Source organism: Arachis hypogaea, chromosome 10, assembly GCF_003086295.3.
Source record: "Arachis hypogaea cultivar Tifrunner chromosome 10, arahy.Tifrunner.gnm2.J5K5, whole genome shotgun sequence".
Classification (NCBI taxonomy): Eukaryota; Viridiplantae; Streptophyta; class Magnoliopsida; order Fabales; family Fabaceae; genus Arachis; species Arachis hypogaea.
Genome location: NC_092045.1, coordinates 112,119,747 through 112,146,116, shown reverse-complemented (window position 1 = coordinate 112,146,116; position 26,370 = coordinate 112,119,747). Strand labels below are relative to the sequence as shown.

Here is a 26,370-nt window from a genome sequence, read left to right as displayed (position 1 = left end):
TATATATATATATATATATATATATATATATATATATATATATGTCCATGGAAAAACCCGAAAAGTTAAAATGCCCAGTCACATCAGAGGACAACAGAATTTTCTGGATCGTAGACATTTTAAAAATAGACTCGGTAGAAGATGTGAGCACAGCGGGTGATAATAATGTATGCGAAAGGAGAAATGCAAATTGGACACTCATAATCTTCCCCGTCTTGCAGCATCTCAACTAACCTTTGTAACAACTGCGGGTTATTGGAAACTTCTGCTCAAAAACAGTATGGTTAGTACACTATATTAGATGGGTTCGGGATAGGGGAAGGAGGAAGTCACAGAGGCACCGACAACACGGACAGCGACGGGACTATGGCAGAACCGTTGAGGAGGAAGCTAAGGTTTTGGTTTGGTAATTTTGAATTTTGGGCTTCAGATGTGGGGTGAGACTCACGAGTCACGAATGAGGGGGATGTGGGGGAAGGGGGTGAGAAAGATGACGCGTTGGGGTTTTTTTGTTTTAAAAAATTCAAAATGGTGTTGTTTATACGAAATCGGCTAGTTTTCGATCTGATCCAACCAATCGGTTCGACAATTTTCAAACAATTTGCAAATAGATATACAACGGAATAAACTGTTTTCCTCGCCATTTCGATTGAACTAATTCGATCGGCTGATCTAATCTGATTTTCAAAACCATAATCTCACCTCTCAATCCGGTTTTCAAAAACTAAAATTTTAAAATTGAAATCTTTCCTTTTAAAAGATTTTGTCCATGTGTCTTTTTTTTCTCTAACAAATACTCTAATAAGTTTATATGAAAAAATTTAAAATTAAAATTTTAATGTACTTATTTAAAAAAATAAAACTTTTAGTAATATTCTAACACTTTAACCAATATTTTTAGATTCACCACCAAAAAAATTAGATTATTTATTAGCAAAATTTTAAAATAAGAATTTTTTTTAACAGGTGTAATAAATTTGATTATTTCCATAAAAAACTTTAAAAAAGACATTATTTATTGAGATCTTTTTTTTTTTTATTTCGTACGTAGTTTGTCTCACAGCAACTTCGTCATATAGCTTGCTAATAAGTAATCTAATTTTGCGCCAATTGTGTTTTTGCTGCCCAGTTTAATATAATTTAATATAGTTTTAGATTTTATTGATATGTTTTTTTTTTAATTTATTTTATTTTATTTAAATAATTTAATACGAGTACATTTATTTAAAATTTTTTAAATTAAAATTTTTACTTTAAAAATAATACTAATACAATTATCTTTTAATTTAAAATTAATAATTTGAAATTGTTAAATTTTTTTAAACTGAATAAATATAATTAATTATATGAGTATAATAATATGCGTATCTTTATTTTTATTAAATTAAATTTATTCGTTAATTTAAATTATATCCATTTAAATTTTAAATTAAAATTTATAACTTTAAAATTTTAAATTATTTGAATAAAATTACAACAAAATAATAACAAAGCCTTGTCCCACTAGGTGAGGTCGGCTACATGAATCAAATGACGCTATTGTGTTCTGTCATGTATCATGTTTACAGAGACTGTTTACATGTAGATCTCGTTTGACCACCTGATGGATGGTCTTCTTAGATCTTTCTTTGCCTTTCGCCCCTTATTCATCTTTTATCTCATCCACCCTCCTAATTGGGTGTTCTATCGGTTTTCTTCTCACATGTCCAAACCACTTACGATGCGATTCAACCATCTTTCTCACAATGGGTGCTACTCCAACTCTCTCCCTTATATCTTCGTTCCTTATTTTATCCAATCGCATATGAACATTCATTCATCTTAACATTTTTATTTCTGCCACACTCAACTTATGTTAGTGCTCCCCTTTGGCCGCCCAACACTCGGTACCATAAAACATAGCTAGTCTTATAGCGGTGCAATATAATTTACTTTTAAATTTTAAAGGCACTTTTTTGTAGCATATAAAACCAAATACACTCTGTTATTTTGACCAATCTGTTTAGTATCAAATTAAAAAAATAAAAATATACGCATAGTATCCAAATCGTATCAAATTATATCAAATTCAAGTCACAAAAAAATTATATCAAATTCAAAAACATACCGTTCGCCTCAAATGTACAAAACCAAACGAATCCTATGTGGCTTAAGAGGTCAATACATTAGCCACTCTTACACGTGCTTCAGCCATGATTTTAGGGAATTTTTTTTAAGTAAAAGTTTAACACAATCAAAAAAAAAAAGTTTCATGTCATCTCTCACATAATCATCAATAACAAAAAGAATTCACACATTTTTATCATTAGCGCTAATCAAGGTCATGTTGATAATTTCTTTAACACATTTGTTTTTATTCTAGAAAATTCTTCTATTTCTTTCTAATCAAATGGTCCAAACAATAACACAAAAGAGATTTTGGAAATTTTTTTTACTGTATTCTCTAGTTTAAAATGCTGAGCTCTCTTTAAGAATTTGTTATTGATTAATGAATTACTACATACATAAAAAGAAATTTAAACCTTCAATACTTATTTAAACAAAATAAATTAATCATTGAATCAACTCAACTTTTTTTATTTCAAGGTTTTGAGTGACTAAATAAATCGAAAGGGCTAGATTGTATAAGGAAGCCCATAATGTTTTTAGTCATAAATGAAGATGGAATTTTTTTTTTTTAGTTTGCACGGGATATTCATCATGCTGAAAATTCAATGATTAATTTTTCGAGTATTACAAAGATAAAATGGGCAATTTTTTTAGATAAATAAGCTCCATTCTCATTCTTCAATAAATATTAAATTTAAAAATGATAATTAAAAGACAGACTCTCGTCCATCTATACCAATTTATATTGATAATGAAAATGGATTAAATGAGTAAGAATCGTCTTCTTTACCAACTGATCTAGGCCCATTAATTTGGAAGATAAAGGTAAAATTATTATGACAGACCAAAATAAATACTTACCAAAACAACTAATTTCATGACAAAAAATAAAACAACTAATTTAAGTTGATTTATTGACTATCTCATTTATTTTTTTAAATAAGTATTAAAAATTTAAAATTTGTCTTATACCTAAAATAATTGATTGGTCAATAACAAAAATTTTAAATAGAATTTAGATCCAATTTAATTTGTAGCTTGCCAAACCACACGCAAGTAATTAAGATATTTTCATACTGCAATCCCTCTTTGTTCGAGTTTTTTCGTTTACCGAAGAGAAAACATTTTACGGGTGGCGCTATCAAAAATGTTTTTCTTCTCTTCTACTGTTTATGCTAAACCAAACCAAGTTAAAATAAACTTTTTTTTTCTTATTTTCTCTTGATCCAAAAGAGGGCGTAATGTTTTCTAACGAGGAGCGGTTTGTTTTGTGAAAATTTGATAACAGTTCGAAAAAGAATAATATTTTTCCTTGTTTAGTGTACCATTAATATTATTTTACGGAAATATTTGGTAACTAAAAAAAATCAACCAAAAATAACTATAACTTATCTTATTTAACATTTAAATAAGTTCTGACTATTTTTTTTTTTGTCTCTCTAGCATTACCCTATCAAAAATATTGAAGCACCAAGTTGTTAAACAAACAAACCTATTTATGTGCATGAGTGCATCTACTATATGTATCTGAATTGTTTAAAAAAAATGATAGAAGACTAACAGATTTCATCCGTTAGTTATTATTAATATTTTAATGATCTAAAATTATATTTAATAAATATTATCAAATTTTAAGAAACATATAGATTACCACGAGATAAAGCCTCATCTGCGACCTGAGAAACTTCAATCACACCACTCCCAAGAGTCCAAGACACATACTCTAATTAACTTATTGTTAGTTTTTAAGTTTCCTATTTCTGGGCCTTGGGGCTCCTTTTGTGAACCCAAAAACCAAAATAGAAAACTTATTGTTGCTGATACATCAGTTTCCACTTGTAATTGTGTGTCTTAATTTACCTGGCCAGAGGAGTGGATTCATTTGCATTCACAAAGACCAGTTCAACCGATGAATCTCCATTATTATTGTTGATACCATCACCATAGTTTGTTCGACTTAATTCCATGGCCAAAGCGTTCTTGAGTTCAATCAACACCTCACTCATGATTGGCCTTTCATTAGAGTTTTGAGACACACAAGTCAGTGCTGTTTCCACAATTTTCCAGGCAGAGCTACAGTCAAAGTCTTCTCCTAACCTCGAGTCAACAATGCCATGGATATCCCCTCTCTCCACCTTCGAACTAACCCAATGACTTAAGTGATGAGTTTTTCCATCATTATCATCATCATCATCTTTTGCCATTCTTATTGCTGCTTGACTTGTGATTAACTCCAAAAGAACAACTCCAAAACTATAAACATCACTCTTCTCTGTTAATCTGCTTGATTGGTAGTAACTGCAAAAATTTTTTGAAAAAAGAGGTACAAATGTAAATAGTTCAATGCATTTCCACCAAACTTTGTGATTAATATTATTTTCTTGTAAAATTATGAGAAATTTTAAGTCAAAACTAATTTTTTCTTATTTTTGTCTTAGTTTTAGACCAACACTAACTAACTTTTTTGTTTTCTACACTAAAAGTGTTGGCTCCTAGTATTACTCGAAAATAATTGGAATGCTTACTTGGGGTCCAAGTAGCCAGCGGTGCCGGCAACAACAGTTGAAACATGACTGCTCCCATCCGTTGGGATACTTTTTGACAAACCGAAATCAGATAATTTAGCGTGCAAGTTTTCAGTCAACAAAATGTTTGTAGCTTTTACGTCTCTGTGGATTATAGGTGGCTTGCAACCATTGTGTAAATATTCCAACCCTGATACCAGTTAAATTCATTGAAAATGTATTAAAAGGCGGAAAAAAAATCTAGTATAGTTTGAGGATTAGTTTCCAACCTTGGGCTGCATCTACGGCTATACAGAGCCTGTCTTTCCAGCTCAGGAATTTGGTGCCTACTGATGAGAGATGTTGACGTAGATTTCCATTAGCCATATATTCGTATATGAGAGCCTTATTGCTTCCTTCATTACAATATCCAACTAGGGAGGTCAAATTTCTATGATGAACTCTCATTAGAACCTTAACCTACACGGAATAATTAATATAACCAAATCCAGAATCATCAGGGTTTATCATTGTTGTGATATATATATATAATGATTATTTTAGTTACCTCTGCTTGGAATTGCTGATAACCTTGAACTGAGGATTGAGAAAGCATCTTCACTGCAACTGGAGCGTCATCAACATGTCCCATATAAACTGTTCCAAACCCACCTTTCCCAAGAATTTTTCTGAAGTTGTTGGTGATTTTAATGATATCAGAGTATGAATAGATTTTATTCTTGAACTGGAGTGATACATCATCCTCTTGCTTGATCTCCTTTGGAGTCATTTCTACTGCCACCAATGTCAATTAAGATTATGCACAAATAGTCTTGGGTAATCAACATGCACGAATTTGGATTTTACAGTTAATCAGTCAGATTGATATCTATCACCTTTGGTTTTTTTCTTTTTCAGGGTCCAGACTAGAGCTGCGGCGGCTACAGCCACTAGAGCTACTGAAATCCCAATAGCTACGGCTATTGATAATGGCATTGTTTTCTTTTTCTTCTTTTCTTTGCATCCTCCAGATTCACATAGTAGATATGGATTTTGATCAACACTATTATAGAAACATTATTATGTTAATTAACTCTTTACTTAATTTTTATATCAACATCTCATAAGCACAAGTTATTTTACCCAGTATAATTTTTAAGAGTTCCAGAGTTAAGTTTAGGTATATAGAGACGAAATTTAGTTTATTTTGACCACAAAAAAGATATTTTTTTTTTACTTTGACCTCTTTTTGAGAAATGATAGGGGCATCAGTTTTTGTGATTTGTAGCCATCAATTAACTATCATTAATATTTTTAATAGTGTAAAATTATATCCAATGGTATGAAATTTTTTTTTTTAATTAAGTGCTGACCAAATTTTAATAAAAGTGGTGATCCTTAAGATTTTCTCCATTTTTTTGAGTTGTTTGATCCATAATATGATGTAAATGATATGTTTAAAAAGATATCAACATCTTTAAATAATAAAAAAAAATATCAACATCTGTTATGCTTTTCCTACTGCACATGTCAAGTTGCACGATAAAAGTATAATATATTTAGATCAATTACCCGTGATAGATTTTTCTTTTCTCAATTTTTATGATCGTTTATTTTTAATACAAAAAAGGACACTTTACTTATAAGATGTTTAAAATATATGTATATAAGAATAGAGTATAGAAAGAAGTTTCAACAAGAGCCATACTTGAGTAACAAAAAACCTTTGTTAGATTTCTCAACTAGTATTGATGGTACTGAACCACTGAGGTTATTGCCCGCCAAATTCCTGCCAAAATAGTGACACTGCTATAAGATTTTTTTTTTCTTTTTTGTTTTGGTCATTTATTAGATGAGCTCGAATAATGAAATAACTTACAATATCTTTAAGTTGTGTAATTGAGAGAGAAAATCTGGAACTTGGCCATTTAAGTTGTTGTTTGATAAATCCCTGGAAAAACAACAAATGACATGACCACAACACATAATACAACTAAAAATATCTGAAAATGATTTAAATGAAATCAAGTTTCTTCTATCAGTGTGTTATTTTGACAATGTGTTTTCTTTTATGACGAGTAGAGTATGAGATGGAATGGAGATGAACTCACAACTTTTCCAACATAGTGAGATCTGAAAAGGAAGGATCTATAATTCCTCTTAATTCACTGGAAGATAAATTCCTGCATAACCACTCACATAAAATTGTCTGGTATATTTTATTTTTATATAAAAAAATAATTAATATATTTAAATAAATTATTATCCAAAAATTAGAGCGACTTACAAGGCAGTAATCCTAGGAGATTCATTTAGACGACGAGTACAATTGAGACCGTCCCACTCCCACATGTAGCCTGCGGGACCGCATGGATCCCCTTGCCACTCTTCTCTTATTGCCAAACCATAGACAGACTGGATCCTTGTGATGGCATCAACTAGTAGTAGCATTCATTATTTATTATTATTGTTTTATTTTAAAATAAAAATAATGAAAAATATTTAAAAAAAAAAGTATAGGGTACTAACATATTATCCGCCAATTCCTGCCAACTCTTATTTATATTTGTGTTTCATAGAAGTGTGTTCGTAAATGTGTCTAATAATTAATATATTTTAAATACATATATAAAGAGACACATCCAGAAAATATATCTATAAAGACACTTTTATTAAACACAGTTATAAAAAAAACATTTTTATTAGACACATTCGCGAACACACTTCCATGAAACACAATTATAAATAAGAGTTGACAGAAGTTAGCAGATATGCTGTTGGTAACGTAGCGGAACCGTTTAAAAAAATTGCCATTCTCATCTTTTCTAAAAAAAATCTTTAATTTTTTTAACATAATAAACAAAAAAATAACTAATAAATTAACATATGAAAAAGTTTTTGAGATATCCAAACATGAAGCCCAATACTCTATTGAATAAACTAGGATATAAATACAACATACCATCTGCTTGGAATGTATCCAATTGGTGGAATTGAATTAATTAGTAAACTTCAATGGCGTTGACGATGGAGGCAGGGTTGAACGCGGCGTTTTTTCGAGTGAAATATCAACCAAGTTCGGGACTACGGCTCTGATTGTTTTTGTGGAGAGGTAGGGCGGCTGCACGGGTTTTTCAGAGAATAGCCTACCGCCCACAAAGATGTTAAATTCCCTTATTTCGTTGTTGTTCGACTCAGCCTCAACCTCCACAAAATGCATGTATATATAGTATACATCACTTATTGGAATTTTTGGCCTCCACTTTATCACTAATGGATCACTTGCATTTGCCGGTGTGATCGCGGTATTCATGACACCTGCTGGCAACTGGTAATCATTCTTGCTAAAGGCACCAGCAGTTATAATACTTGAATCAAACAATTTTACCCAATCAGGTTGCATGAAGGTTCTCCATTGACGATCAAAGGGATCATCCCCATATCTGACAATTTAGTCAAATATATCAAATTATTTAACTATTTTTAATTGAGAAAATCTAAGGAATCAGTACTTTTGTTAAAATCTGGCCAGCATTTAACTATCAAAAGAAAAATGATTAATCCTACACTATTAGATATCATCTCACACCATTAAAAATATTGATGATGGCTAATTGATGACTAAACATCACAATTACACCTGACTCTTCACTTTAATTTAATTAACCAGATGGAAGATACTTGATAATTCACCTGATGTAGTCGTCGCTGAATGAATAACCAAAATCGTCACGGTAGTAGTTAACCAGTGATCCAACAGCAGATGGAGGAGTGATGGAATAGGTATCATTTTTCAAAGGCCTCAAATCTATGGTTGATATAAATGGTGTGCCATGGCCTGTATTCACCAAACAGATATTTATGTATTCCTGTGAAGCTATATGTATAATCTCATCGGTCTTGTACCCGCCGGGGCTAAGGTTGGATGCTCCAACTGTATCCCACTTGTTAACTCCAAGATACACGTCAAACTCTGGAAAAGTTTTAATCCCGTCGTAGTTTCCGTACGCAAACTCAAGGCGGATCAGATATTTGGAGCCTATTGTGATGTTGTTTATCTTGTAACAGTTTCTTCTTCCTTCCGGGAAGCTTCTCAGAGTCCACAGTTGTTTGTGTTTTAAGTAACGTATGGAGTCAGAACTCACTGATTTAGCTACACCACTGCTAATGATACCGGCATCTGAAATATATTGTATATCTTTCCAATCAGTAGAGTTGGGCAAGGCTCCGCAATCTATGCTGATGAACCCTAAAAATCACACAACATTTTACTTAACATATATTGAATTGAAAATGTATATATATGTATGTAGATTTTGATGTCAATTATATTATTAAACCTGATTGATCCAGAGCTTGAAGCACAACTGCATGAACTAGAAAAATTAACAAAGCAAAGTTCAAACTAGACCTCCACATGTTCCTTCGCGTTTCTGTCTAGTTATCTAGTAGTACACATGAATGAAGCTATTTTTCTTGTATAAATACTACTCCATTTTTTTTAATACATTATTGTATATATTTAAATATATGGATTTGGCAAAGTATATAGACATCTTTAGAGATGTCAAAATCGCATTATGAATCAGTCATTTTCCAACGTACACGCTAAACCCAACGACGTGTTTTTGTGATGTATATATGGTCCACATTATAGAAGTCTCTGCATGGGAATACCGCCAATAAGCCTATATATATAGGATTATAGCAACCTTTTTTTCTTTTCTTTTATATTTTTAGGGTGTTAATCTTATCCATTTTGTGATTTCTTGCAATAAAAAAATAATTAAAAAACTTTCTACAGTAGCTAAAAAAAATCATATTAAAAGAGCCAACACATCAGTATCTCCTCATCAAATTACCTAACTGCCATTTCTTTTCTCTTCCTCGGTATATTAGTTAATTAATAATTATAATTTATTTAAATTAAAAACAAAATAATTTACTATCGCCAAAAAGTATTTCACAAGATGCTTCTGATAAATAATTTTCTAACAAGAAGTATAAACTTTTTCACTGTACTTAAAACGTAGTAACTAATCTTCTTTCTAAATTATTTACTTAATAATAAAGTGTTGGGCTGTCGACCACGAAATGTATTTTTTTTCATCTCTAAAATAAAACTCTAACTCATAATTAACCTCTTGATTGAGAAAAGACAATGAACTTTTAGATATGTATATGAAAAATAAAATTTATTATTTTTTATTAATATTTAATTAATATTTTGATTTTTAAGTATCGTAACGTCTTCTACTTCTAATAAAGCTATGAATTAGATTAGAATTATTCTTAACAAATCTATAAAAAGTGATTTTATTTTTAATCAGGTTTGGGTAGAGATAAAAAATTTTAAACGACTAATTTGACAGAACAACTCAAAAATAAACAAGTGTCGTTAATTTTTACATATCGTTCCAAATTTAAAATACTATTTGTACAAATAAAAATTCTCTCGTTATCAGATTTTTTTTCGTATAGATAGATATAAAATTTATGGAGCAATTTCTTAAAAGTATATTTTATGAAATAGCTCTTTTTATTTTATAGGAAAATAATGAGATCGTAAATTTCAATACATTTATTTATGAGGAATAAATTTAATTATATTAGTTTTTATAATAATAGATTTTTTTTGTATAATACTAATCAATGTAAAATTTCATTAAAAAGTGCTACAAGATTTCATACATTAAAATTTATAATTATGGTTATGCATCTAAATCTATTAATTTGGAATATATTTTTTTTTTCAAGTAAAATCTCTTAATATATGAAAGAATGAAAAAATACTTTAGTTGTTAGGGAATAAAAAATCCTCATATCCTATTTTAATTTATTCAGAGCTATTAGAGTAGAATTCACTTTTAGAAAAATATGAGTCGAAATAATAATAAAAACATTTGTAAAAGAATACTTTTTACAATTTTCAAAGAGAGTTGACTAATAAATTGAAAAATAAATAATTCGATTAATTTACATTCACATCATGAAAATAAAATATTAATTTAAAATATTAACTAATATTAAAAAGTATTAACTTCCTTCATTTCTCATTGTTAATTATTGGTCTTCCAATAATGTATGTTACACCATACCGTGCATACGTGGTCTATTGAGATTTCTTCCTACTTGAAATTTCTCTGGATCTTTGTCTCATTCTATGACAACATGATTAATTAGTCCTGTGACAGGCTGTGGAAAATTACAAGGAAAAAAACAACTTATGAGTCAATCTTGGTCTGCCATGACTTCTCAGTTCAGGTCAACTTTGAGGTAAGTAAAACGACTTGTTACTTTACCTTTCCTTTATTAATATACCTTATAACATACTGTAATAGAATTTAATTCAAAATTTTACACATACTAAGAGATGATATTAAATGAATAAATGTTTTTAATTGTTTCACCAACCTTTTAAAAAATTAGTTATTTAATCTTAATTTATTTTACGTAAAATCAAATTCTATGAAAAATACATAACTTTTTTAAAATTTAGAGTAAATGTTTTTTTCGATTCCTAATTATTTGTCTGATGGATTTTTCACTCTCTAATAAATCTAAAAATTTAAATCGGTCTTTATCTACTTTGATATATGTACGTTCTAGTCCTGATTAGGGACCGGAAAGGACATTATCAAGAATTAGAAAGACATTTACTCAAAGTAGATAGGAACTGAAACGTATATATATTAAAATAGATAGGGACCGATTTGAATTTTTAAATTTGTTAGGGAATGAAAAGTCCATCAGACAAATGATTAGGGATCGAAAAAAGCATTTACTCTAAAACTTACGAATACATATATATTGTGAGAACGAATATATAAATTAAACAACACAAATTATATCAAACACGACAAAAAGAAAAGGATAAAAATACATAACAAGGAAGAGGAATTAAAAGAAAAAAGGGGAACAACGGAATAAAGAGAAGCAGGAGCCAGGAGGGAAGAAGACTCGAAGGAGCTAGGAAGAAGAAAAAAGTACGAGTAGCAACAATGCAAAATCTTAATTTTTTTAAGTCATCTAATTAATAAGAATTTGGTTGAAACTACTTGTTTATTTCGTTATGTATTATTAAATATTTTTTGTTCTCTGACCTAATATTAGAGTCCAGATCCAAATAAATTAAAAAGACCCAATTTAAAGATCCAAATAAGTTAAAAAGACCCAATTTAAAGATTGGTCTTCACCGACAACCGACCTTCTTCGAAAAAGTCAGATTTTACATGCGCTTCACTCCCAAGAAGTCGGGCTTGAAGGAAAGCTGGCAGATAACCCTTATTCAAATAAGCAACTGCCTTTAAAATCTCTTAACCCACTTCTAGAAGGCATATCTCAACTTCCCTAAGATAAAGGGACGGTTATCCACCTTAAAAGGTGGAACTACTCCAACAGTGGTTATTAGTTCACCACTATAAATACACTGACACCCCTCATGTATCTCTAAGTTCCAATATACTTATACCTGTGACAAACCCTTTAATAACTTAGGCATCGAAGTGTCTTTACAGATACCATTCCCCATCCCATCAATATGTACAAGTCGGACGGCGGCTCCTTGACGCGAACCAAGTCGGAAACCTCCTCCATCAGACGATCGGGCCAACCTTACAAGTCCAGCCCATTAAGTTCCGATTAACCATCATAACATTGGCGTCGTTGCCGAGGACACGAGAGATCAATCAGTGATGGAGGACGACTTGCACGAAGATGGCAACACAGCATCCGATTCCGAGCAAGAGAATCAGGACGTTGGAAACGACAACAGGGATATAGTCACTCATCAAGGAGCGACTAACCAGCATAGAGAAAGCACTCACTACAAGAAAATAGAACATTTGTAACAAAAAATTTGTATCAAATTTAAAATTGTTACAAAAAAATAGTATTTTGTAATAATAATTAGTGATTGTTACAAAAGGATAATGTACAAGTTGTTACAAAATATGATAATATTTTGTAACAACATGTTTTATTCTGTTACAAATTATGTTATTTTTGTAACGAGATGGTGTTTTGTTACAAAATATTGTAATATTTTGTAACAAAAAAAAACAAGTTGCAAAAATTCAAAATATTTTGTAACAAAATATTTTTTTTTTCAAAAACTCTAATTTTTTGTAACAAAACAACTTTTTGTTTTAAAAACTCCAGTTGTTTTGTAACAAAAAATTAATTTGTCACAAAATTCAATATTGTTTGTAATAAGTGAATTATTTGTCCCAAAATATAAGTATATTTTATAACAATTTTTTTTCAAAATGTTAAACATTTTAAGAGTAAAAAAAATTGTGTATATATTTTTTTAAAAATAATTTTATTTTATTTCAAAAATTAAAAATTTTTATGTAGTGTGTAAGACTTAAAAATTTTAGAAGATCTTATTAAAAACTAATTTACATTTATTTATCATTAAGTATTTTAATCCCTAAAATTATTCTATTAAAGATAATTAAAATAAATTCTGATTAATTGAGTTTAAAATAATTTAAGATTTTATCTGATTTTATAATTATTGAATTATTTTTTATATTTAAATTATAAAATTTAGCAAATATAAAATAATAAAAACTTTATATGATTTGGTTTAAATAATTTAGATTTTGGAATTTAATACTTTAATTTTTATAAACAAAGAAAATTAATTATATTATCTCTAATACTTTAATTAGAATATTTTATTAAAATTAATTTGTAAATTTATGATTAAATAATATTATTTTAAAGATAAAAAAAATTAATTTTATTACCATGTATTTTTAATTAGAGTAATTTATTGAGAATCAATAAGTATTTTTATATCACAAATAATATTTTAAAGTTTAGAGATTATGTTAGTTTTTCAAATATTAATACTTTATGCTCCAATTTTATTAAAAATATTTTACTCAAATTAAACCCAAAATCCCTAATTCTATACACAAACCCTAACCCTTTCACCCCACCGTCTTACTACCATTCACCACCGCCATCCCTTCTCAAAAACCCAATACTCAACTTCTGAAAACAGACGAAAAGAAAGAAAGAAAAAAACAGAGGGAGCGAAGAGGAGAAAGGGGGAAAAGAAAGGGAGAAAAGGAGAGGAAGAGAGGGGGAGCTGCGCCGGCGGCACTGAACCCATCGTCGCCGTTGACGCTGCCGAGGGAAGGAAGACCGTGACCGTCACAAGGAGCCCTATCGACGTCATCCTTGCGAGCTATTACCACCTCGCCGTCCTTAAGTTGCAGCGCTGTGGAGCCAGCCTCGCTGCCATCGCCGTTCGCGCCCTATCGCCACCGCTGGAGGGAGGCCGCCGTCGCATCCAGCCACACCGTTACTACAGAGCCGTCGATCCACCGCCGGGAGATAGATCCATGAAGAGAGAAAGAGAGGGAGCTCGCGATGCCTTCTCACGCATCAGATCCGCCGTTCGCCGTCGCAACCTCTGTTCCGTCGTCATCTCTTCTCGCAAGCAGGTCCTTTTCCCTTTCTCTTCCTCTTTGCCTCCAATTAATTATATTCATTACTCAACTTCCTTGTTTCTACAGCAAAATATTGACGAGGCTGCAGAGAAACTTAGGGCTAAAGGAATTGAAGTTTTGGCCCTTGTTTGCCATGTCTCCAACGATCAACAGAAAAAAGATTTGATTCAAAAAATCGCACAGTGTGCAAGTGTGCTGGTTTATACATGTTGTACTAACTTGATTTCGTGGGATATTTTTTAATGCAGCTGCTCAAGACTCAGAAAAAGGCAAGGGCTGGAAGCGATTTGAGTTTGACAAGGATGCGCCTCTTGAAGATGAGGAAATTTAAGGTTGGACTTGTTTGCCAATTTCATTATTCTAAATAAATTTGCCCAGACTTCTTCATTGCAAATACAATCTATTTTAAAATGGACAGTTTTTTTAGTTTTCTTATGTTTTTTTGATAATGCAACACAGGGTCCTGAATCCTGATAATGTAAACTTTATTTTTAATTGATCCAATGTTGAGTACTGTTGTTGTGTGCGCGTTAATACCACCAATACTTACTGATTTTAATTGTTCATTGCTTAGTCATGGTGATTCTTTTAATTATTGAATGCCAATGATATTTTTTCTTATAAATGATAATGAGTAATGGTTTGGGGTTTGGCTTGAAGCCTGAAACTTAATTGAACTGATTGTATTTGCCCACCTATCTGTAGGAGCTGAAGATGATGCTTCCTTGGTCAAGCAAATTGGTCAGAGTTTCCGGTATTCTAAAATAGAGGTATATTCCTCTTCTTATATTCATCAATAGTTAGTTTTGTTCCTTGTTAACATACATGCATCATCTATGTATGGAAGACTAAACATAGATCGAATCCATTTTAAAGTTAATTGTTTATGGTTTCAGTCCTTGAATTCATTTAATGTTATCATAGTTTCAATTGGTGTAATATGTTGTTGGAAATGACATAAATACCATTCGAATAGTTACTTGTGTTTATAGTGATTGCATTGTGTGTGCATTTATTGTTGAATAATTTCTCACATTAAGTTGTTATTGCTGCTCTATACTTACTGTTGGTTGCTGCTGATTTTTCCCCCTCATTGCTTGCTTGTTGAATGATTGCTAAATTCAATGAGAAAGGAAATGCTGCTGAGTTATTGTTGTTTGTGTTGGAATAGATGATGGTTGCTGAACTGAGATTAATTTTATTGATAAATCTGTTGCTGAAATCGTTTAGTTTGGCTTGATTGATTTTCTATTGAATTAATGGATAAACTGTTGTGCCCCTGCTGCTTGCAAGTGTAATGCTTATTGACTTCAATGAATAGAATGCTGCCTGAATCCATTACCTTTGTTCATTTTACTATTTTGGGTGCTGTATGATGGACTATTGATTGTTGTTCTGTTGAGTGCTGCTCTGCTTCTTGCTGGTTGGATTGGTTTTAATTGTTTCCTCATGTTTTCTTGCTGGAATTGGCTTATTTACTTCCTTCCTATGAATTCATTATGATTTTTTGTGTTTTTAACTGTCAAAGAATTCATATGGAATTTGAATTGATTGATTGAAATTGTGAAATAGGAAAATTTACTGCTAAAATGATGCCGAAATTTATCTTAATCTGTTTTCAATATTCATCTTTGATTCAATTAATTGATTGAGTTGGTATTTAATTACTTTTGGTTTTCAACTTTTGCTAAGCTCAATTGATTGATTATCCGGCTAAGTGTTTCACTGTTTTGGTTGTTGGAAACTAGAAGCTTCGGGTTTTGTTATTCACTATTTGGTTGTTGTCCTATTTAGTTGCTCAATTAAACTGCATTGTGTTGTTTGAGCAAACAAGTTCTATTTGACGAATTTCTGTGTCAAAATATACCCTTGTTTGCTACATGATTTCTGATTGCCTCAAGATATTTCTTTTGACTATGCACCTAACTTTTTGTTTCGGATTTTTTTATTTATAGGAGTGCTGAAATGGTGACCACATGCTACTTTGAGGGTTCAAGAATATTTTGATTCATAGAGACACTAATCTATGTTAGAACTTTTAACTTTTGGTTGAACTTGTGCAAGACATATAACTTGTAGAACTAATCAATGTACTTACTAATGTTATTTTGTTTTAAAACAATTTTAGCTAAATGATGCATGTTTGAATTATGTATGTTTTTACATATTATATACATGTAGACTTGCTTAATAAAATAGTTAATATATTAGTTAATTAAAAAAATGTTACAAAATAATTATTTTACTTTTGTAACTAAAAAAAATGTTACAAAATCAAGTTACATTTTGTAACAAAATTTTATGATAGGAAAAAATAGATTGTCACCAAAAATACCTTGAAGATCAAAATTTGTTACCACTTTTGTAATGATTTTTGGTTTTTTGTATCAGAAAAATTTGTTACAAAATATCACTTTGAATTGTAACAGTTTCGTTTTTTGTTACAAAAACTTTTTGTAACGGGACATACAGCAACGGCCCTTTTTTTGTTACAAAATCCTTTTGTTTCAAAATTTCGATTTTTTGTAACAATTTTTTTGTTACAAATATTGTTTTTTCTTGTAGTGACTTCAGGGGTAAAAGACCCGAAAGTAAACTCCCCTGAAGGGCGCGAATCAGAAAAGGAGGGACAACCCCATGCAGCTGATTTCATGGACTGTTCCACGGCCACCAAGGGCGCCTGGAACAGTTGGAGCAAGAGCTGGAGCATCAGTGAGAGGCAGAGAGAAATCTCAGGAATGAGATTGGGCGACGAAAGGAGCTTGAAGAAAAGCTCCTAAGGTTAGAATCCGCTCTTCAAAGTCGGAACTCTCGCAGCGATAGAGAGGACTCGCCCTTGGGAGGAGAAGACCCTTTCAGTTAGGACATAATGAGGGCAAAGGTTCCGAGAAACTTCAAAAGCCCTAATATGGACCTCTACGACGGGACCACCAACCCGAAGCATCACTTAAGCAATTTTAAAAGTCGGATGTATTTGGCCGACGCTTCTGATGCTACTCGCTGCAAGGCCTTTCCGACGACCATAGCGAAAGCAGCGATGAAGTGGTTCGATAGTCTTCCCCCGAGGTCGGTCACCAGCTTTGATGACCTCTCGCGAAAGTTCCTGATGCAATTTTCCATCCAGAATGATAAAGTAAAACACGCACCGAGCCTCCTGGAGGTAAAACAAGAGGTCGGAGAACCTTTGAGGGACTACATGGAAAGGTTCAATAAAGCGTGTTTAGAGATTCAAGACCTGTCTACAGAGACAGTAATTATGGGCCTAGTAAATGGACTCCGAGAATGCCCCTTCTCCCAGTCCATCTCGAAAAGGCACCCGACCTCCCTGATTGATGTACAGGAAAGAGCTAAGAAGTACATCAACATGGAAAAAAACGCCAGACTTTGAGAGTCAAGTTGGCGATCTGGGCACTCCCACTCATCAAAAGAGAAAGAAAGAGAGCCCAAAAAGAAAGAGGAGGTCGGCCTTGAGAGGCCTAGGAGATATCACTCCTATACTCCTCTGCGAGTTTTCCTAGTTGATGTCTATAGGAAAATTTGTCATATTGAAAGACTACCTCCCCCTGGGCCCATAAAAAACAAAGGGGGGAGCCGTGGCGACTACTATGAGTACCATAAGCTATATAGCCACTCAAAAAATGATTGTTACGACCTCAAAAATGTGATAGAAAAGCTGGCCAGAGAAGGTCAGCTGGACAGATATCTCATGAAAAGGTCAGACCATCATGGCAAGAGAAAGCAAGATGACGAGGACCGAAGAGACCCACCACCACAGACTCCGGAAAGACATATACATATGATCTCGGGAGGATTCGATGGAGGCGGCCTCACAAAGTCATCTCGCAAGAGACACTTGAAGGAAGTCTACCAAGTCGTGGGTAAAGCCCCCGACCTCCCAACCATCTCTTTTACTAAAGAAGATAGGCAAGGTATCATCCCTGGACATGATGATGTAGTTGTGATAACCATGATCCTTGCTAATACCGATCTTCACAGAACCCTGGTGGATCAGGGAAGCTCAGCCGACATCCTGTTCAAACTAGCATTCGATAAGCTGGGGTTGGATGAGAAGGAGTTAAGAGCTTACCCTGACACTGTATATGGGCTGGGGGATACACCAATAAAGTCACTAGGGTTCATACCCCTACATACAACTTTCGAAAAATGGGTAAGATCCAAAACTCTAAGCATCGACTTCATAGTGGTTGATGTGGGTTCTGCCGACGACATGCTAGTAAAAACCAAGGATTTTTCGCTGGTATGTTCGACTTGGTTATCCTCTTTGTATTGGAAAATGCATCAGGTAATTCATTTGCTATTCTTTACAAATGTATAATCTTTTGAACTTCTAGTTCACATTGCCTTGATCAAGGATCTAAATGCATCAAGGATGATGCATTCCAATTAAGTTCCTTTTCAGGAAGCTTATTCTCTCCCCCTAATGTTGGAAATTTTGATTCATCAAAATGACAATCCGCAAACCGGGATTTAAATACGTCTCCAGTTTGTATCTCAAGATACCTCACTATAGAGGGAAAATCATATCCAACATATATTTCCAATTTTTTTTTTGGTCCCATTTTGGTGCGATTAGGTGGTGCAATGGAACATATATCGCACACTCGAATAAGTGCATAGAAGAGAACTGATGGTAACTCGTTGGCCTCAAACGAATAAGTGCTGTGGCATGTAAAATAGCATGCCCCAAACCAAAGTTGGGAGATTTGTTCTCATAAGTAAGGGTCTAGCAATCAATTGGAGGCGTTTAATAAGTGATTCTACTAACCCATTTTGTGTGTGAACATAAGCTACTGGATGTTCAACACTTATTCTATTAGCCATACAATAAGCATCAAATGCTTGGGAAGTAAATTCACCAGCATTATCAAAATGAATTGCTTTGATTGGATTTTCTAGAAATTGTGCTTTTAATTGAATAATTTGAGCCAGTAATCTCGCAAACGCCAGGTTGCGAGAAGACAATAAGCACACATGTGACTATTTCGAAGATGCGTCTATCAGGACCATAAAATATCTAAAAGATCCACATGGTGGATGAATAGGTTCACATATATCACCTTGAATCCTTTCTAGGAATTCAAGGGACTCAAATCCAATCTTTACTGGTGATGGCCTTAAAATTAACTTTCTCTGAGAACATGCAGCACAACAAAATTCACTAGTTTTAAGAATCTTCTGGTTCTTTAGTGAATGTCCATGGGAGTTTTCAATAATCCTCCTCATCATGGTTGTTCCCGGATGACCCAATTGGTCGTGCCAAGTTATGAATTCATTTGGGCTAGTAAACTTCTGGTTTACAATGGCATGTGATTCAATTGCACTAATCTTGCTATAATACAACCCAGATGAAAGTGATGGTAACTTTTCTAATTTAACCTTTTTATTTAAATCATGAGTTGTGATACATAAATACTCATAATTTTCCTCATTCATTGTTTCAATATGATATCCATTTCGGCGAATATCTTTGAAACTCAACAAGTTCCTCAGAGACTTGGTAGATAATAGTGCATTATTTATTATAAATTTTGTTCCTCCAGAAAACAAAATTATAGCTCTTCCGGAGCATTCTATCACGAGCCAATAATAGTATTAAAATACTCTTCTTTTGGTACAAGATGGATAAAATATATATTACTTTTAAGAATAGTGTGCGAACTTGCACTATCCATAAGACAAATATCTTCACAATATGTCCTTGTCATTTTTCTTCATATGCAAATAATAATAATAATAAAATTAGTAAAAGTACATGCACAGTAGAATTATTCACATGCATACTTAACAAACACACATATTAAACTATTTCATCATTAATCAAATAGCCAATATTTTCTTCAAGATCCTCAAAAAAATTAGATGCATCATAATGAGTGGTGGAATTTTCATAATTTGAAACAAAATTTGTTTTCTTTCCTTTGTCATCCTTTTTCAAGGATGCTTGATAAAGATCAACTAGGTGCCTTGAGGTACGACAGGTACGTGACCAATGGTCATTTCCAATACCTGTCCAATGGCCATTTCCACCACAACGGAAGCATTTATCCTCAATTGATTTACTTTGCCCATTGCTTCTTTCTATATCCCACTTCTAGTGAGATCATTTGTGAACATACTTTCTTTTCCTTCCATAATTTTTCTCGTTACTAAAACTTTGCCATTCACCTCTTCTGGGGTAATGATTTGCCGCATTTACTTCAGAAAATGGGGCGGCACCAGCTGGGCGCGCTTCATGATTTCTCAAAAGTAACTCATTGTTACGTTCAACAACAAAAAGGCAAGAAATTAACTCAGAATATTTTTAAATTCTTTTTCTCGATACTGCTACTGCAGGAGCACATTCGAGGCATGGAAGGTCGAAAAAATTTTCTCTAACATATCAGGCTTAAGGAAGTATCACTGTCTTTTCATGATTATACCTTTTTTAAGGTCTTTCCATAGATCTGCGGGATCTTTTAATGTGAGATATTCATTTTTCAATCATACGTCAAGGTGACGACGAAAAAAAATTATGGTTTTGGCTATATCCTTCTGGGATGTATTATTTTCAGCCTTAATGGTATCTTCAAGATCCATTGAATCAAGATAGATTTTAGCATCTAGTATCTATTGTAATTGTTTCCAGATATATCAGGAACATTGAATTCAAGATGAGATGGTTTCGACATAATGAAAATTTGTTACCGGTAGTCTTTCTAAAATTTTGTTAGAACTTTGTGATGATAACGTGTTGTAAAATAAATAAATAAATAAATAAGGTAGAGAAATAGATATAAAATAAAGAAACATAAATAGATAGTTTTAGTATTAATATTATATTCACTACTATAATTACTCAATATAATAGAGATGATTCATATATTTAAAATATATGTAGCAACATAAAAGAGAGGAAGAGAAATATTAACAATGAATAGAAGAAAAGAAAGAGTATTATTGCTGTGTATAAAAAGAGAGAGAGAGAAAGTGTATATATTATTGTGAAATATTTCACTATACAATTATATTTTACTATTTATAGAGGTGAAATATTTACACTTTTAAATCTCTTTAATGTAATTAATTTTGAGAATGTGTGAGCCGCCCATAGTGAATGAACATTCACATCATAATCTTTATCACCACATTTTTATAATGACAAGAATAGATTTAAACCGTATAGTAATAGCCATTATCATGATTCATGAAGTAGGATGGTGAAAATCATTTAAGAATATAATTAAAACTTTAATTTTCTAAAATATTTCTAAAATCTAAACAAAACTTCTAAGGCAAAAACACAACTAGTTGTTTGTTGTTATTGTTTTCGTTTTTTCTTTTTTTTTTTTTGGGTGGGACATGGTGAAAACTAGTTGCTTTGCATGATTGATGACAACATAAAATAGCAAAACTCAATGTTAAGATCACGATACATAGCATGAGATTAATGGGTTTCGGTGTGTTCAACTGCAAAACAATAAACTTAGCACAAACATTGTTGGCGTTGATGAAGCCGAGGAGGTGGGAGTCGCCGTCTTCTTGGGTGTAGGGTTGAGAGATGTCGGTTACATCTCCCAAGTCCATAGCTTCTCTTCTGTCTCTCTCACTCTCAATCTAAAATTCAAACTTCAAAATTTCCAAAACTGAAATCTTTGTTTTTAAAAATAGATTTATCTATCTTGTATCTTAAAAGTACATAATAAAACTATTATTAATAAAATATTTTAAATATTTTTATATAATAAATAAAAAATAAATATATTAAAAATTTAAACTTTTAATATTTTTATGAAGAGAAAAAATTTAATTTATCATCTTAACATGTTTGTTTTGAACATATATTGAATAAACCCTTTAAAAATTTAGTTCATGTGTGTCTCTATTTTTTTTCTTTTTTTCATTTCTAACAAATACTACTCTAATAATTTTATATTAAAGAAATTTATAAAATTAAAACTTTAGTAATATGCCAACACTTTAACAAATTTTCTGGACAAGTGTTAAAATTGCTTATGATTGGTAGATTACACACAAAAGCACAAGACGCAGCGGAAGAGAGCAAATTTGGGAATGGAGATGGGAGCAGGGAGACATCCTCCCCCTTTGCCCTGTTGACATCCCTACACTCCACCATATAAAGGCTTAAGATTCAAAGTTTGGTTCGATGTCAGACTAAGTTAGAAACACAAACATATATACAACAAATTGTAATGCTCCATTTCTTATAATTACTATATGAATAATCCTAGAAGATTTCTGTCAAAACTACTTCACCTAAAGGTAGGGTGACTAGCACGATTCATGTTAAACTTATTGTAATATTTATTTAATTTATTTGTCTATAAAATCTTATTTATATTTAAAGTAGCTAAAATTATTTTTTGAAGTTTATTTTCCTAACAATTCTCACATATCAATATATCATACGAGTGGCGAGGTCATAGCAAACTGTATAATAGACTTTCTATCCCCAAAAAGAGTAGGTCACCACCAAACATAGCTTTGGTTTAATTAGTATCGGAACTAGGGTGCCAAAGTAAGAGGTTAGGAGAAGCAAAAATAGCAAAACAAAATAATTTCCTCCCTTCCCAAAGCAAGGAAAGTCCTAATCGAACCATCATTCTATGGACATAAGGAAACTTAGATCTTTATAGTTCATGCCACCAGAATCACTTCCCCTCTTGTTAAATGTTTCTCTTGCTAATTCCCTCTTCTTCTCCTGCAACAGCAGTATCTTTTCCTCAATGCTGTCCAGAACAACCAATCTAACAATCTTCACCGCCTCTTTCTGTCCAATCCGATGGATGCGATCCATTGCCTGTTCCTCAACAGCCGGATTCCACCATGGCTCCATGAAATACACCGTGGTGGCCGCTGTGAGATTTATACCTGCACCTGAAGCCCTAAGGCTTGCAAGCAGAACGGTCGGTCCGTTTTCTTTAGTGTCTTGAAATTGATCAATAACATTAGCCCTCTGTTTAACTGTCATCGAGCCATCAATGCGCAAAGTCTTGAAACCAGCCTCCTTCAAAGGCGCTTCCAATAACAATAACAACTTGCGAAATTGTGAAAACACTACCGATTTTGCTGTTGGCTTCTGTTCTCTTGATTCTTTGAGAAATTTTATCAAAGCAGATGTTTTGGAAGATAACTTTTTATCCGATGATGAGGATGAAGAGGTACTATCAGCTTTAGAAGGCTCGATTGGGGCTGAGAACAAGTCAGATTCAGATAGAGCTTGACGGCAAAGAGGACAACGGGATCTGCTGGATTGTAGAGATTTCAGAATACAGAGTCGGCAGAAGATGTGAGCACAGCTGGTGATAATGATGTCCGCTGAAGGAGAAATGCAAATTGGGCACTCGTAATCTTCACATTCTTGCAACATCTCAACTAACTTTTGCAACAACTCTGGGTTATTGGAAACATCTGCTCAAAAACAGTATGGTTAGTAGAATATACTAAATGGCATTTTTACCTCTTCTTCGGTTATCAAAGAAAATAGATATTTCTATCTGAGTCAACATACCAAGACATCGTTCATATTGTGAAACCAGGAGCCGAAAAGAACTGTGTATATTCTTTAAAATGTTCTAAGGGAGATTAAAACGAATTCATCCATATTCCAAGATTCAAAACACTGAGCACTCTGGAATTTGATAAAAAGAAATTATGTTGAACATTCTGATTCTAATACTGCACTAATCCAGAGGAGTGCCAGTAATTTTCAGGAATTATGACTAAGCCTCAAGTGGTAAGTTTGGTGTCTCTTTAAATTTAAGGATCAAAAGTTCAGCAACATGCGTTAAAATTTTGTGAAGATGCTGTTCTCAGGTTTACACTTACGTTTCATGAGAAGGATGTAAATTTACTGTAATAAAGTAAGCGGCGACCTTGAAGCAGTCACATGGAATTATAAATTGAATATATGAATCTACTAAGTAAATTGAAAGAGAGTATATACCTTCAAGATTAGTTGAACGGAATGTCGTTGCGAGATCACTGGGGCACAATGCTGAATCAGTACAGATTTGGCGAAGACGCAAAAGCATACTTAGTACAACAGGAAAATTGTTAGTTCCATTGGTAAAACTCCTCATTAAAAGCATCGCTTCCTCTTTCATCCGATCATACAATTCACGTTCTTCTGAATTAAGTTCAACATATTGAGTCTCAATAGTTTTTGGTGGCACCCCTAACAATCCATTATCTTTGGTTCTTCTTAACGAAATTGCCGCCATCAAAACCTAATCAAACAAGTCGGTTAAAACAATCAGAAACAAGAAACAAAAACCCAAAACACATAAGAACAATCAATGAAGTTCATTCAGCCCAAAGAAAGAGAACAATCAACACAACTACACAAGAAATGTGTGGAACAGGCTTAAAATACATGTTATAAACAAAATAATGTGCTGAATTCAGGTTAGGCTAATGACTAATGTAAGGTACCACAATGCAGCTTAGTATGCAATGTAACACAATGCAACAAAAGCTTTGATGACAATGATAAAGATAACTAACAAGTTATTATTGTAATATACCTGGAGGCGTGAGAGGCCGCTCTGAAGGCCCTGATTAAGAGGCCGTTGCACAAGGCTGCGCCAATAGCTCTTTATGGAGAAGGGCTCAAAATGCAGGAAAGCCATGAGGGAAAACAAGTCCAAGGAGCCATTCTGAATAGGTGTGCCGGTGACAGCCCACCTCCGCTTGGCATTGAGACTAATAACCATCTTGCTCTGCCGGGCATTTGAATTCTTGATAGTGTGAGCCTCATCCAATATGATCCTCCTCCACACCACTTTCTTCACCGGCGAGTCGGGGTCATCCTCCTCCACGGAGAGTGTAGAGTAAGTAGTGAGCACCAAATCATAATCCATGAGGTCCTCAGCATTCTTAGCCCTCTTGTCACCATAATACATGCAAGTCCTGAGTGAACCAGGCACAGTGTGTTCTTCCAATTGCGAAATCCATGTCGAAAACACAGAGGGAGGGCACACTACAAGCGTTGCACTGCTCTCCCCAATCTCAATCTTTCTTCTCTTCTTTCCCTTCCTCTGACCGGAAACCTTGTCAAGGGCAATAAGAGAGAGCAAAGTGAGAGTCTTCCCGAGCCCCATTGCATCGGCCAGGATCCCTCCCCTCAAAGGCTCTGGCTTAACGCACGTGCTGTAATTGGTCAACACGTTGACAAACTCGCCCCCTTCTCCCACCTCCCAAAACGGTGGAAGCTCCTCGCTTTTCTCTCTGTTGAGTAGCCACCACACCCCTTCCTTCTGGTGCTCCATCAGCTTCGACCTCACAATGCTCTCGGGAGGCTCAAGCGCGTGAGACACACGCTCCTTGACCGTCAAGCTCTCATCAACAAGCCTGAAAATCTCGTCCACACTCTTGAACCTCGAATCAGCGCGGGTTTCTTTAACGGCAACGGACTCCGATAACGTAAAGGAGGCGTCGTTTTGGGTTATGAGGTGTAGGCCTCTCTCGGAGATGAGCTCAATGACAGTGGGGAACGAAGGGAGAGGGGCGAAGATGTGGATTTGGCAGAGGAGGCGGAAGCTGTTGGTCTTGGAGCGGCGGTTGGGGACAATGGCCTCGACGGTGATGAGTTCAGAGTCGATGAGAGGGGAAAGCGCGGCGGCTACGGTGCGATCGATGTGACCGACCTGGATGGAGCGGGTGTTGAGGACTTTGATGGCGTTGGGGTCGTGAGGGTTGAGGGGTTCGCGGAGGAGGGCGACCATTTCGCGGCCGTTGACGGTGCCGGAGTAGTAGCGGAGGCCGACGATGTTGGCGTTGATGAAGCCGACGAGGTGGGGGTCGCCGTCCTCTTGGGTGTAGGGTTGAGAGATGTCGGTTTCATCTCCCAAGTCCATGGCTTCTCTTTTCTTCTGTCACTCTCAATCCAATTTTCAAACTTCAAATTTCCAAAACACCAAAACTGAAAGGTTTGCTTTTAAAGATTTCGCCACGTGTATCTTTTTTTTTTAGGTGGGTACTCCCATGAAGATATTATAATTGTCTTCATGTGATGATTTTTCTTTTTGACCCTTAGATGATGGATTGTAGGGTTAGATTTTGATATGTTATAAAAGTGTTGTTTTTATTTGAAATGTGGCCAAATCAATAAATCACACTTTTATACAAAGTATCTTCATAAAAAGATGTTTTTTGCATCTTCATTTGAGTAGCTCCCTTTTTTTTATCCTCTACCATAGACAAGTGTGTTTGGTTTTGTATTTAAATTTTCGGAATTATAGTCGTCGGAATTAAACCGGTTAGATTATAGT

The 26,370-nt window shown here is 33.6% G+C and overlaps 3 protein-coding genes across 3 annotated transcripts; 1 reads left to right on the top strand and 2 right to left on the bottom strand.

Moving 5' to 3' along the window:
- Nucleotides 1–3,645: 3,645 nt before the first annotated feature.
- On the bottom strand, nucleotides 3,646–9,108 carry LOC112716639 (probable LRR receptor-like serine/threonine-protein kinase At5g59680). Its single transcript, XM_072205494.1, is given in 13 exon segments — nucleotides 3,646–4,407; nucleotides 4,635–4,824; nucleotides 4,904–5,093; nucleotides 5,182–5,408; nucleotides 5,510–5,676; nucleotides 6,322–6,402; nucleotides 6,493–6,564; nucleotides 6,725–6,796; nucleotides 6,901–7,051; nucleotides 7,576–7,641; nucleotides 7,644–8,056; nucleotides 8,307–8,862; nucleotides 8,954–9,108. Coding segments are annotated over 13 exon segments (2,706 nt in total). The 5' UTR covers nucleotides 9,033–9,108; the 3' UTR covers nucleotides 3,646–3,965.
- A 7,880-nt stretch (nucleotides 9,109–16,988) lies between these two features.
- On the top strand, nucleotides 16,989–22,226 carry LOC140175773 (uncharacterized). Its single transcript, XM_072204326.1, has 3 exons — nucleotides 16,989–17,284; nucleotides 17,612–18,338; nucleotides 22,104–22,226. The coding sequence occupies exons 1-3, from the start codon at nucleotides 16,989–16,991 to the stop codon at nucleotides 22,224–22,226; spliced, it is 1,146 nt and encodes a 381-aa protein (XP_072060427.1).
- Nucleotides 22,227–22,521: 295 nt separating this feature from the next.
- Nucleotides 22,522–26,071, bottom strand: LOC112716637 (putative SWI/SNF-related matrix-associated actin-dependent regulator of chromatin subfamily A member 3-like 1). Its single transcript, XM_025768590.3, has 3 exons — nucleotides 24,625–26,071; nucleotides 24,045–24,327; nucleotides 22,522–23,509 (listed from the first exon to the last, which is right to left on the bottom strand). Exons 1-3 carry the CDS (start codon nucleotides 25,954–25,956, stop codon nucleotides 22,698–22,700), a joined length of 2,427 nt encoding a protein of 808 aa, XP_025624375.1. The 5' UTR covers nucleotides 25,957–26,071; the 3' UTR covers nucleotides 22,522–22,697.
- Between the last annotated feature and the right edge of the window lie 299 nt (nucleotides 26,072–26,370).

What these genes read in the sequence shown, in the direction of transcription:
- LOC140175773 (XM_072204326.1), top strand. Translation starts at nt 16,989, where the DNA reads ATGGACCTCTACGACGGGACCACCAACCCGAAGCATCACTTAAGCAAT. An exon ending in TTGAGGGACTACATGGAAAG is followed by an intron (nt 17,285 to 17,611) that starts GTTCAATAAAGC and finishes TGATGTCTATAG; the next exon opens with GAAAATTTGTCATATTGAAA. An exon ending in AAACCAAGGATTTTTCGCTG is followed by an intron (nt 18,339 to 22,103) that starts GTATGTTCGACT and finishes TATGATTGGTAG; the next exon opens with ATTACACACAAAAGCACAAG.
- LOC112716637 (XM_025768590.3), bottom strand. Translation starts at nt 25,956, where the DNA reads ATGGACTTGGGAGATGAAACCGACATCTCTCAACCCTACACCCAAGAG. An exon ending in GCGGCCTCTCACGCCTCCAG is followed by an intron (nt 24,328 to 24,624) that starts GTATATTACAAT and finishes TTGTTTGATTAG; the next exon opens with GTTTTGATGGCGGCAATTTC. An exon ending in CCGTTCAACTAATCTTGAAG is followed by an intron (nt 23,510 to 24,044) that starts GTATATACTCTC and finishes GTTTTTGAGCAG; the next exon opens with ATGTTTCCAATAACCCAGAG.